This window comes from Prunus persica, chromosome G1 (assembly GCF_000346465.2).
Source record: "Prunus persica cultivar Lovell chromosome G1, Prunus_persica_NCBIv2, whole genome shotgun sequence".
NCBI classification, from domain to species: domain Eukaryota; kingdom Viridiplantae; phylum Streptophyta; class Magnoliopsida; order Rosales; family Rosaceae; genus Prunus; species Prunus persica.
Window position 1 is genome coordinate 43,113,811 of NC_034009.1, and position 12,450 is coordinate 43,126,260.

General features: G+C 35.5%; 2 protein-coding genes across 4 annotated transcripts; both read left to right on the plus strand.

Moving 5' to 3' along the window:
• LOC18788753 (dihydrofolate reductase) lies at positions 430 to 2,378 on the plus strand. The gene is made up of 5 exons (XM_007227511.2): positions 430 to 917; positions 1,028 to 1,126; positions 1,421 to 1,462; positions 1,596 to 1,725; positions 2,014 to 2,378. Exons 1-5 carry the CDS (start codon positions 681 to 683, stop codon positions 2,190 to 2,192), a joined length of 687 nt encoding a protein of 228 aa, XP_007227573.1. The 5' UTR covers positions 430 to 680; the 3' UTR covers positions 2,193 to 2,378.
• On the plus strand, positions 4,103 to 11,985 carry LOC18792072 (pyridoxine/pyridoxamine 5'-phosphate oxidase 1, chloroplastic). Of its 3 annotated transcripts, none has more exons than XM_020554878.1 (15): positions 4,103 to 4,415; positions 4,502 to 4,684; positions 4,802 to 4,840; positions 5,210 to 5,377; positions 5,509 to 5,614; positions 6,299 to 6,462; positions 6,601 to 6,843; positions 6,994 to 7,082; positions 7,349 to 7,399; positions 7,507 to 7,597; positions 8,811 to 8,915; positions 9,409 to 9,479; positions 9,651 to 9,746; positions 10,272 to 10,377; positions 11,745 to 11,985. In XM_020554878.1, exons 1-14 carry the CDS (start codon positions 4,260 to 4,262, stop codon positions 10,336 to 10,338), a joined length of 1,629 nt encoding a protein of 542 aa, XP_020410467.1. In that variant the 5' UTR covers positions 4,103 to 4,259; the 3' UTR covers positions 10,339 to 10,377; positions 11,745 to 11,985. The 3 variants fall into 3 exon arrangements, with proteins under 3 accessions (XP_020410467.1, XP_020410466.1, XP_007222244.1); XM_020554877.1 differs by lacking the exon at positions 11,745 to 11,985 and adding an exon at positions 10,472 to 10,703; XM_007222182.2 differs by lacking the exon at positions 11,745 to 11,985 and having other exon boundaries at positions 10,272 to 10,703.

Sequence of the window (12,450 nt, forward strand, 5' to 3'; positions counted from 1 at the left end):
TAAATGGTGAGGTTAGGTGGATAAATATATTAGAATTACGGTTCACTAAATGGTTAAATTTACTTCCATTGTTGAGAAAAGGAAAAAAATACTTTGAATTCTGAAAGAGATTTTCCTTTCATAGTGAATAACGCAAAACTTAGCCCCACCCCAAGTGGAAATTAACATTGTCCGTAAATAAAATATAAATATAAATAAATTGAATATAAATTGAACAGACAACGTGATGGAAGAGAACGCGGGTCAAAACTTGCGTTCTCCTTCCATTTGAATCCACCTTTGGTTTCTTTCTCTCGTGTGACATGATGTCACATCCCACATCATCCACCGTCGATTGAAAAACGCACGCATCTACCATCCATATCTACCATCCCTCCACTCACACGGTACACGCGGCTCTATTAAATCAGATGATGATATCTCAATTTCGTTGGTCCGCTGCCGTTCACATTGAACGAGGCAGATTCCCACACGACGTCGTTCCAGTCAACAATAATTGCCTTGAACCTTCGCCTTTTAAATTCAGCCACCACGCCACTCAAATTCAATGCACATTTCATTCCTCCCACACTAGCGGAACTGAAAAGAAGAAGAAGAAGAAGAAAAAACTCATCGACCCATTGGCATATTCTTCTTCTTATTATTATTACAGAAAAACCCCAGAAAAACTAAGAAATTACATGGGTAGCCAGGGAAGCGAAGAAGGAGGGTTGTTGTTGAAGAAACCCAGATTTCTCTGCCTCCATGGATTCAGAACCAGTGGAGAAATCATGAAGAAACAAGTGGGTAAGTGGCCTGAATCTGTGCTGCAGAAGCTCGACCTTGTTTATCTTGATGGGCCTTTTCCGGCCCTAGGTAAATCTGACGTTGAGGGCATTTTTGATCCTCCTTATTATGAGTGGTTCCAATTCAACAAGGTAAAAGAAAAGAAAAAAGAATTTCCCGGATTCATCCTTCCCATTCTGATTTGCTGTTTTTTGTTTTTCTGTAGAAGGGTAAGTTTTTATTTTATTTTATTTTTGCGCAGGAATTTTCTGAGTACACAAACTTTGACAAGTGTTTGGAATACATAGAAGATTACATTATAAAGCAGGGACCATTTGATGGGCTAGTTGGTTTTTCCCAGGTATTTATCTTACCACTTTTAAAATCCTTTCATGGTTTTTTTTCCATGAATCGAGAGCAGAAATTCGGATTTGTGACCTCTTTTAATATTTGAATTTAATTTTAGCAATATGTGTATATTTTTCATTTCTAGTAAATGCAATTTGGAAATGAGATATTGAAAATCACAAAATGATGGTATTGCATTCCTAAAGAAAGAAATTGTCTCCAAATCAAAATGCCCTCCTTTTTTAACTCTTTTTTTGTTGTGTTTACAATCTTTGATCACTAGTTAGTTGGAAATGAATAAATGCAGGGTGCAATATTGTCAGCTGCGCTGCCGGGGCTACAAACGAAGGTATACACAGAAGCTATAATGTAACAAATTTTAAATTGTGGGGACTGTTGTTTTGTTTTGGCTTATATTTTTATTTTAAATTTATAATAAAATTTTGATTTGTTTTGCGTTACTTTTTATGCTTTGCTTGTAGGGGGTGGCATTGACTAAAGTACCTAAAATTAAATTCCTCATCATAATTGGAGGGGCCAAATTCAAGTCCCCAGCAGTGGCTGACGATGCTTATGCTTCTCCCATTCAATGCCCGTCCCTACACTTTTTAGGTAATTTCTGTTTTTTTTATTTGGTCAAAGTTCCAAATGCACAAAGAAAATGGGATTCTACATTGATAAGGTATTTCAATCAACGATTTAGAGTGGTTTATGCATGTGAATGGTCCGTTAGTTCGTTGAGTTTTTTCATTGCAAGACTACTTTATTTAATGTTGTCTACGCACGTGTGAACGTTGTTTGTTCTTGAATTTTGTATCACAAGACCTATTTTAATCAACGGTTCATAATCATTCAACTTTAGTTAGTGATTATTGATCAAAGTGTGTTATACGTTTGCAGGAGAGACGGACTTCTTGAAGCCATATGGACTTGAGCTGTTGGAACACTGTGTAGAACCTACAATCATTCATCATCCCAAGGGTCATACAGTCCCTAGGCTTGATGAAAAGGGTTTAGAGACCATGATGAGCTTCATTGACAAGATTCAAAAGGCATTGACTGAGAAAGACCAACAGTAACAATAATGCAGCATTTGAAGATTCATTCTGGCCATGACCCTTAAATCTTTTTTTTTTTTTCTTCAATATGCTGGTGCCATTTAAAACCACATTTACTTCCCATGTTGTGTCAAATTTAATTTCATAAGAACAATATATAGAGTTTTTCTGGAATTATATTTGGATACTCCTCAGTTAGGATCTTCCCATCCTCATGCATTGTGAATCATCGATACCGTGTGCACTTTAGGGTTGAGTCTGCAACTCTATTGTGCATTTCCGCTCAGCTAAGGACCCAAAAATGAAAACTCATAGACACCAAACATATATTAAGTTAAGATATATGCAACCAAAGTATATGACAACGTAAAGACACAACCAATTGTACCAGACGTTAACTCTGATTCTAGTAAAATATGATAAATCATGGTGTTAATTTTTAGAACCACACGCCAATATCCCGCTTGATCACAAGTTAGAGTTAGAGAGATAATGGGATTGATGAGGGAGTAAACCAATGCGAACTTGTGGGAAAAAAGAGTTCTCCATATAAAATATAAAATGGGCATTGATCCCACCAAATGGGTTTCGCCTTCTACGTTGGAAAATATTTTGGTTGGATCTGATTAAACATAATCCTGCAGTCAGATGAATGTGGTGTTCATAGGTTATAATTTTTAGGTCATTTGGTCAGCGGATTTAGCTGGTAAATGTTGTGCTTCTTTGAAGGAACCCGTCATTCATCTCTCCACCAATGTGATAATGTATAATCTTCAAACTTCCCTCCACATCACTTGTGTAAAGTTAGGAGTGACAATTTTTATTAACGGATCGTGTTTTGTGTTTGATAGTAATCAATATTAATTGAACTCATTTAATTAACTGTGCTGAATGACTCATTACTAAAGAGTGCTGCTAAACGAACTCTAAAATTAACTGAGTACACCCTATGATCTAAGTACACCCTAATATTTTAATTAAAATATAAAATTAACTAAGTACACCCTATAAAACTACCAAAAATACCCTTGGTATACCTTAATATTTGTAGCATTATTTTATAGTTGATTTTCAGCTTGATTTTTTTAATAGTGTTTATAAATCTTTGACTTTTCATATGGATTTGTGCTTTTACTAAAACTGTTGACACTTTTTTTGCAATTCCAAGTTCTTGCAATTACCACATCTTTCGTTAAAAACACAAGGACAAGCAATCTCTTGATTAGGGTTGAATATAGTTAGTAGGGTGTACTTACTAAAATTATATTTGTTTCACAATTCCATATATCCTTTTGGTCATTTTATATTAAGGTAAATCAGTAATTCAATATATACTTTTATAATAGGGTGTACTCAGTTAATTTTAAGGTTCGTTTAGCAGCACTCTTACTAAATTATCCCGTATATAATTGTATCATGTTCACATTGATTCACATATATTGTGAAATGAAAGCTACCTTAATTATGATACTTACAAAACTATAAGGAAAAGCCTATAATCATACCATTACTCATACACATGAGAAAATAAATAATTCTATTCACCTAATACTAGTTTAAAGTGCTTATCTTGTCAAAATTGAAATTTTTGTGTTCGATATTAACCCAATTCGTCTATTATTCATATTAACACATGTTAAATCGATAATCTCACTTATTTTGTGTCGAATTTGAATCATGTTGTGTTGAAAATTGCCACCTGAAACATGTGGTAGGGTTTTGCAATGGCCTACTGGTGGGAAGAAATATTGTTCACATGTGATAATTGCTAATTACATATCAACAATATAAAAATCATCACATTCTTAGAAAAAAATAATTTAAAAAAAAGGAGGTTTCTTTTGAATGACTATACACTTTACCGTAAGCCACGAGAACTTTGCCTAGTCTATGTATGTACAAGTTGTGGTCGGTCTCTTGGAGCTTAATGCTAAAAGGCAACGTCACTGCACCAAAAGCCAGAAACTTTAGAAATCAAAACAAACACTTGGTCCATCACAAATTCACAAATTCACAATTCACAATTCACTATCAGCAAGAAGTGGAAGCAGAAGCGATGCAAAGGAAGCAAACGCTGCTGCTCGACCAATGTGGCCATTGGCACGCAGAAGCAGAAAAATGACACGTCTCCTCTTCTTGACCCAATCACTCTCTTCCAATCCCAAACCCATTTCTCATTCTCACACTTACTACAATTACAGTGTCTCTCGCTCTTTCCACAACTCTATCTCCAAACTCTCCTTGGTAAGCTACTAAGCCTCTCTCAATAAAAAGCTATTCTTACCATAACCAGCAATTCAATGAATTCATATCGTATGTTCATCTTCTAGGCTTTTCTTCATCCAATTCGAAGCCCTGCAATTTGTGCTTTTTGTTCAAAACCCAGTAGCGCGGCGGGAGTTGGGTCACTACCCAGCATGACTGAGGATATATCGCACCTGACGCAGCGTGAAGCTGCTGAGATTGATGAGATTCTGATGGGTCCTCTCGGCTTCAGTGTCGACCAGTTAATGGTTAGTCTCTTTTTTGGTTTTTTAAGCAACTTTCTATCATGGGTTCCGTTAATAGTTAATTTTTTCACAATCCTAATCATGGGTTCGCATAAAGTTTCGTTTGTATTGACTTCGCAGGAATTGGCTGGTTTGAGCGTGGCCACTTCCATAGCAGAGGTAATGCTTTTCTGTTCTCTTCTCTCTGTCTATTGAGATTAATTGAATATGAGCTCATTGTCTTTGCAGTTTGTTATGCTATTGTTTCCTTGCTTTTGCACTTTTTGATTGGTCCTGTTCTTGATGATGATCATGCACATTCACGAATTCAAATTGTAATCTTTAATTTGCTAATAGAAGATGTGTTATTCCTTGTCATTATGACTGAATGGTGTGATATTTCCAGCATTCTGTTGAGATGCAATGAGATTATTTCATCTAAGTATTCTGCAATACGCTACTACTTACTGCAATGTTCATTTAGTGGGATTGAGGAACTTCATTCATGTGATATGACGTTTTATTTTTGTTGCTTGATTTATTTGACAGGTCTATAAACCGAGCGAGTATAATCGTGTCCTTGCGATTTGTGGCCCTGGAAACAATGGTGGTGATGGTCTTGTGGCTGCTCGTCACCTGCATCACTTTGGATACAAACCATCTGTTTGTTATCCAAAGCGTACTGCTAAGCCTCTTTATACTAGTCTGGTTACTCAAGTATGGAATAGAACTCAAAGTTGAAAACTCTTTGAATGCGGGGTTATATTATACATATATATGGGGGCTGTTGGATTTTCCGTGGAGACTTGTTTTAGAAGATATTCTTATTTGATGGAGTGATTTTGCAGCTGGAATCACTGTCAGTCCCATTCATCTCAGTGGAAGATCTACCTTTGGACTTGTCAAAGGACTTTGATATTATTGTAGACGCAATGTTTGGTTTCTCATTCCATGGTAATTACTAAATTTTTGTTTTGGAAAAATTATTTTTTTCTCTATGTAGTCACCATGCCAATACAGTTTTTTTTTTTTTACACAACCACTCTGATTGTCGTTTGATTATTGTCTTGTGTGTAAAAGAGCTATCTTGATAAGTAGGAAATACTTTATATTTATCTAAAACCTCTGTGAACATATGAACAGTGGATGCCTGAAATTGCCAGGCAATCTCTCAAAATAATGTCTGGGTTGTTATTTCTCCCCGGTGCTGAATTTACTTGTTCTACAGCTTGATGAGATCTCAATTTTTTCCCTTTTGGACCATAGATTGGAATTCAACTTAGGTAATTCTCAACGCATTCATGTTGGACCTAGTAAATTCCCACATATTCAGTTCATTCATGTTTAAATTGACATGTTGCTATACACGAACTTCATAAGAATTCAGTGCAGAAGATAGTTCTGGTGTTTTCATAGGATTAACTTTGACATGCTCAATTTTTTTGGATAAGCCATTGCCCTTTGAAAAACTCTCAATTCGGATTTATGGGTCTGTACTCTTTTTTGTTCATGTAGACCCTGACATCTGACCACTTGATAAGTCTCATCCAGATTATAAATTCTTCACTCTTGATGGTTGTGGTGTTTATTTAACTGCCTACATGATATATCTAACTGCTTTCATTTGTAATGCTTCAGGTTCCCCAAGGCCCCCTTTTGATATTCTGATCCAAAAGCTTGTTTGTATAAAGAACTATGATCAAACACGCCAAAAGTCCTCCGCTATTGTCTCCATAGATATTCCATCTGGGTGGCATGTTGAAGGGGGTGGTGGTGCTGAAGGCATCAAACCTGACATGTTGGTATGTTCTTGAGGAACACCTCAACTACACATCATTGCACTTTGAGTTTTGTTTAGAAAATTTGACGTGTATTTACATGTACATGTACATTGTTTTATTTGTGATGAACATTGTTGACGAAAACTTGCTACCTTCCAGGTTTCTCTGACTGCTCCGAAGTTGTGTGCAAAGAAATTTTTTGGTCCACACCATTTTCTGGGTGGTAGATTTGTCCCACCATCTGTTGCTGATAAATATAAGCTTCGTCTTCCACCATATCCTGGAACTTCTATGTGTGTTCGAATTGGAAGGCCAGCACAAGTTGATATATCAGCTCTAAGAGAGAACTATATTTCTCCTGAGTTTCTGGAGGAACAGGTTGAGGCTGATCCTTTTGATCAGGTACAGATTATTTAAATGCGTAGTTGATTTCAATTTTATCATATTTAGTTGCAAAGGGTACGGATTAGTTAAACACGCAGTTGATTTTGATTTTGTCACATTTAGTTGCAAAGCTTCCCCTCATATTTCAAGCCTTTAACTATTTTACAGTTCCGCAAATGGTTCGACGATGTAGTGGCTGCTGGCTTGAGGGAACCAAATGCTATGGCCTTGTCAACTGCTAGCAAGAATGGAAAACCGTAATATCTGTTTCCTTCGTTACTATGCATCTTTTATTAATACTAAGCTATGTTTCACATATTGTTCTTGCATGTTAGATGAAATTTTATTGGTTTCACTATAGTTTCTAAATTTCTTTCTCTGCAATTATCATTTTGGATTTTAATATGATTTTTCTTATTCATATATATGATCTGTTGATTTTTTATTAGTTTTTTTTTTTTGTCAAATATTTTATTTTATTTTATTAGTTTACTCAACATAATTTAGTTTTTTTTTTTTACAGCTCATCTCGCATGGTATTGCTCAAAGGATTTGATAAGAATGGTTTTGTCTGGTTAGTATCCGTCTGTTTATGGCCGTACATACATCAACAATGTCGTGAATGGTGTTTTTCATTAAATGATTGTAATATTTTTAATTCAATGCTATTAATGTATGCAGGTACACCAACTATGAAAGTCGAAAGGCACATGAATTGTCTGAAAATCCTCATGCATCTCTTCTGTTCTACTGGGATGGTCTTAATCGGCAGGTAAGCCATGTTTTTCACTTTAGAACTAATTATTTTAGAATGTTGGGCATATAGTGTTGGTGTGCATGGGTTACACCTACTTATCTGTTTTGGCCTGATGTAGGTTGTACCTCCTTGGTGCTTTTTCAATAAATGCTTTAAATACTGATACTAGAAAAACTGGGTGAGAGAGGTCATTTTTGTTTACATATCCATTCCCTTTGCAAAGTAGAAGAATGGTAATTTTCTGGCTAAAAGAAAACCACATTAGTGCACATACACCTGATCTCGAAGCATGTATGCCATATCCTTCTTTGGGCTCTCGCGATGAGATATTTTGTGTTGATTTTGCTGTGCACTCCTCTAAACAAGTTCAAATGACATTATCATAAATTATCATGATGTATTTCTCTCAAAAAATCATGATGTTATTGTTTGTATTCCTCTTAACTTAGGAGCTACAAATAACCTCCTGAAAAGAGAGAGAGAGAGAGAGAGAGAGAGAGAGAGAGAGAGTATGTATATCTTTCGCACTTTTGAAAGTTGGTAATTGTGTGGTCAATGATAGAATGCCTGCTTGAAGGATTTCTTTTGCATGGTTTACTTCAGAACTGAGTTTGGCCATGGCATGTGGTTAAAAAATAAACATTAAAAAATTAAAAAAAGTCACAATTGCATACTCCCTATGCTAATTGCTTTTGAAGTTTCAGTAACTCTGATGTTACTCGCTCTGTAAATTTGGAATACAGATAGTAAACTTAAGTATTTTGTTGATAGTACTATTGCTTATTTTCTCATTCCTTTTAATGCAATTATTCTTTCTTTAATTTTCTTTTTTGTGGGGGGTGGAGGAGTTTGTGTTCCTTGTATTAAAAAAAAGGGTTATCTAGGTGCCTTTTCTGGATTGTGAATGTTTGCTTCTTTTTCTTATTTCTATGCATAATTAGGTGCCTTCTCTGGATTACGAGTCCTGTTACTTTTGGATGGTCACCCTCAATTAATAGTGCAGTTTGGATGTGATCCTATATTCTGGCCCACCTTGACCACCTTGAGCATTAATAGTGATTCTGGGATTTCATCCTGGACTTTAAGGAATATATTTTTGATTTACTGAACTACCAACGTTTGATCTAGAAGCAAATGTTTGTTTTCATGCCTTTGCACTACTGGGGCATTGCTCTTTGATGATGTTTGTGGATGAAGATCATGTCTTAACATTATCAATGATTTGTAGGTACGAGTGGAAGGTTCTGTACAGAAAGTTTCTGATGAGGAATCCGATCAGTACTTCCATAGCCGCCCTCGAGGAAGTCAGATTGGAGCAATAGTTAGTAAGCAGGTTTGTTTCTTTCAAATTTCTCTGATATCCTGAACACTAGCGTGACGGAATACATTCATTCTTGATTGTTGCATAAATTTTGAAGCTCGCAAGTTTTCTTTAAGAATCAGTTAAAAATGTGAGAAAATTTAAACTAATATTATTTGATCAATAAGGGAGATAATTAACTTCATTTGGCGAAACTTGTCTTCATGTTTCTTCAACTCTTTTCTTTCCAATTTTATCAAACCAAATTTAGTGCAATGCCACAGACTGTATCGTCAAAATTTAAACCTACCACCAAAAAATAAATTACAAAAGTTTAAAATGTAAAACAAAGATTACACAGTAAATGGGAAGATAAATGTGAAAGATTTTGGATGACTGGGTGGTTCAGTGGGTAAAGGTAGTTTTGTATTATTAATTTTACTATTATTCCATTTTTCATTCTCAATTTTACAGATACTATTAATTTTCTATAATAATATAAATAATTTGCATCTTCTTCCTCCAGAGCACTGTAGTTCCTGGAAGGCATGTTTTGTATGACCAATACAAAGAGCTAGAGGAAAAGTTCTCTGATGGGTAAGTCATTGGCCCAATCCCCTAGAACCATCTTATATGCCATGGACTATGGGTGTAATCTTTGTAACGTGTTTACTTTCCTATCAGAACAACCTTTAAGTAAAATGAGACAGATTGGCATTCTTTGTATGCAATATGAAATTAAATTCCACTTGTTTTTTCTGTGTGCAGAAGTATAATTCCTAAACCTAAAAACTGGGGAGGGTACAGACTTAAGCCAGAGCTGTTTGAGTTTTGGCAAGGCCAAAAGTCTCGCTTGCATGACAGGTGGTTTCTATCCCCTTTATGATGGGTGGTTCTTATTGCATTGCTTTTTCTATAGCATCTACAGATGGCTTGTAACAAATTAATGGAGCAGATATGTGCCTAAAATATCAAAATATTTTGGTGTCTGTATCGTGGATACTTGAAACTTAAATAGAATTTGTTCTTTCTCTGGCTTGGATATGAACTGTTACTCTGATATAAGTTGAGTTGGGTTGGTCTAAACCATTTTGATGGATTGAGTTCATTCTAGCAAACCTTCGGGTTTTGATACTGTTAGTTGATTTCAAAAAAGTTATCTTAAATCCTGTTATCTTGGATACTCTTGCTTATTTAAAAGATTTTTCTTTTCTGTGGTGGTCTTAAATGGAAATCTTATTATTTTATGATTTGTTTATCATATTGTTGGAATCTGAATACTTACATATAATGATCGTATGTTGTTGCCCCCTGCCACAGAAAAAAAAAACAAAAGAGCAGCGTGTAGTTAACTCAAAATTCTCAGAGTAAATTATGTTTTCTTGATAGGCTGCAATATTCTCCGGAGGAGATCAATGGACAACAAGTGTGGAAAATTGAGCGGTTGGCTCCTTGATGAGTATTTTCAGCATCTTCATTGTGAAGTTCCTTCAGGGTATTGTCTACTATATCATTACGGCCCCTATTATTTTTTTCATTGTTCTCTTTCTTCTATTAGCAACCAACATCCATGTGTAATGTAATGGCAGGTAAGTTACGAGCATGTACATTTAGAATGGTGTTGGTCTTATTCTGAAGGCACACCCTATGCCCAAAGTTAAAATTTGTTGTTTGCCCTATGAATAAGCATCAAATGTCATAAAATAAAACAATTGAATATATTACACATGAACTTTGTTGGGTTGGAAGATTGTTTGCCAAGATGGAGCATATGTCCTCACTTACAATGTACAATCATCCAATCATCCATATGGTTTTGAATTCTTTTGTCATTTTCTACTGTGCTCTAGTACTGTTTCCAAGGAATGGAACATTTTAGACTAGTTATAAACGATTTGGTGAATCAGGTAGCCATGAATAGTGAAATACATTGTTAAGGGTATACGGAGATCTGTGCTAAAAGTTTGGAAGAGTACCATTGCCTTGGTGATTAGTTGGTGTCAAAATTACCACCGGAAGATTGGACTTGGGTTATAGAGTTCCATGAATCAGCCATACCTAAAAGACCTATTCCTCCAGTGTACTGGCAGTCTTCCATCTAGCCCCTATAATCTAGTCACACTGCCTGTTCTACCTCTTTTTCTAATACTTTCGATCAGCTAAGTCTTAGATCAACTTTTGTTCCTTTGATACGAAAATTTTGGATGCATCACCTGGGCTTGAATGCTGGAAGGGTATTTGAATTTACGTAAACTTTTCTTTTTATGTAAAGGAGGTCAAGAGGGGCAGATGAGGTACGAAGTTACGAACTTCGACCCAAGTATGGGGCAAATGCTCACTATGGCTGGAGTTATCGGAACTATAAACTGTGATGAATTTTGGGAGATTTTGTCACCGTGTCTTCTGTAGCAAAAGTTATAGGATAGGGTGATCATATACTCCGGAGGGTGATTGTGAGGGGTTTAAATGTGATGACCATCATTAAACACAGCCACACTTCATGGGAGCTTGGCTGCAGTTCTATATTTGGAGTTAGAAGTGTGACAGTTTGTCACATGCAAGATGGAAATTGCTTTTGCTAGTGGATCAAAAAGTTAACACTGTTTCTATTCAAATATCATAATTGACTAACAAGTATTTGCCTTTGATGACCACAAGAAGTACATAATTAATAAATTTTATAATTTTAAAATCACAGTGGCCCAAAAATTAAACAGAAAGAAAGGAGAAATTCTTTTTGCTCTTAAGAATATTTAAAGCCCTTGCTAAAATCTTAAGCTTTTGGAGGTTTGTTTAATGCATGCTTCTTGTCAATTGTGTTTGATTATGCTTTACTAAAGTTGGGGGACTAAATTTTTGCAGACTTTTATGGGAGCATGATAGTCTGTGAAATGGTGGACAAAGAATTATTGAGTTTGTTTAAGTTTAAACTCTCCAAATTGCTTAAAGCCTACTGTCTTCGTTTTTGGAGGCTTCCTAATATTAATATTGCTTATATTTGAGTGTTGTAGTATGATCATGATTTATGACCAGAATTTGGCTCCACCATGAAAATAAATATATACTGAAAAAAACTCAAAAAAAAAAAACAAATTATTTTCAAGGATCTTTTGACCAGCTGAGAAACTGAAGGCTGACACTTACTTTATATCATTCAAAGGCCAATTTGATGCAAGCTGACCACACCCCTCACTTTTTCTTTTCAAGAAGAGAGGTGGGTTGGGTTGTTGATTTTCCTTCTTCTTTATATATGAATGGAAGAGAAGAGTAAAAATATTCAAAGGGGACTCTGACTGTGCCATGTTTACACATCACCCACAATATCACAAAGATCCTAAAGAAGAAGGAGAAGAGGTGGGGAATTTTTTTGAAAAGAATTCTAGAGGAGAAATGATTAGAAGATTCTCTGTCTCTCTCTCTCTCTCTCTCTCTCTCTCTCTCTCTCTCAAATCATGCATCTAAAAAGGCCTGGGCCTCTTTTAATATATTCCACAAGTGGGCAAAGTTGTTTTATCAAAACCACAAGAGCATTTTTCTGATATATCAATATTTCTACTATGCCAATTGC

Excerpts from the sequence above, each read along its gene's own strand:
- LOC18788753 (XM_007227511.2), top strand. The coding sequence starts at position 681 with ATGGGTAGCCAGGGAAGCGAAGAAGGAGGGTTGTTGTTGAAGAAACCC. Across the intron at positions 918-1,027 it reads AGTGGTTCCAATTCAACAAG|GAATTTTCTGAGTACACAAA; the intron begins GTAAAAGAAAAG and ends ATTTTTGCGCAG. Across the intron at positions 1,463-1,595 it reads TGCCGGGGCTACAAACGAAG|GGGGTGGCATTGACTAAAGT; the intron begins GTATACACAGAA and ends CTTTGCTTGTAG.
- LOC18792072 (XM_020554878.1), top strand. The coding sequence starts at position 4,260 with ATGTGGCCATTGGCACGCAGAAGCAGAAAAATGACACGTCTCCTCTTC. Across the intron at positions 4,416-4,501 it reads CTATCTCCAAACTCTCCTTG|GCTTTTCTTCATCCAATTCG; the intron begins GTAAGCTACTAA and ends TTCATCTTCTAG. Across the intron at positions 4,685-4,801 it reads TCAGTGTCGACCAGTTAATG|GAATTGGCTGGTTTGAGCGT; the intron begins GTTAGTCTCTTT and ends TTGACTTCGCAG.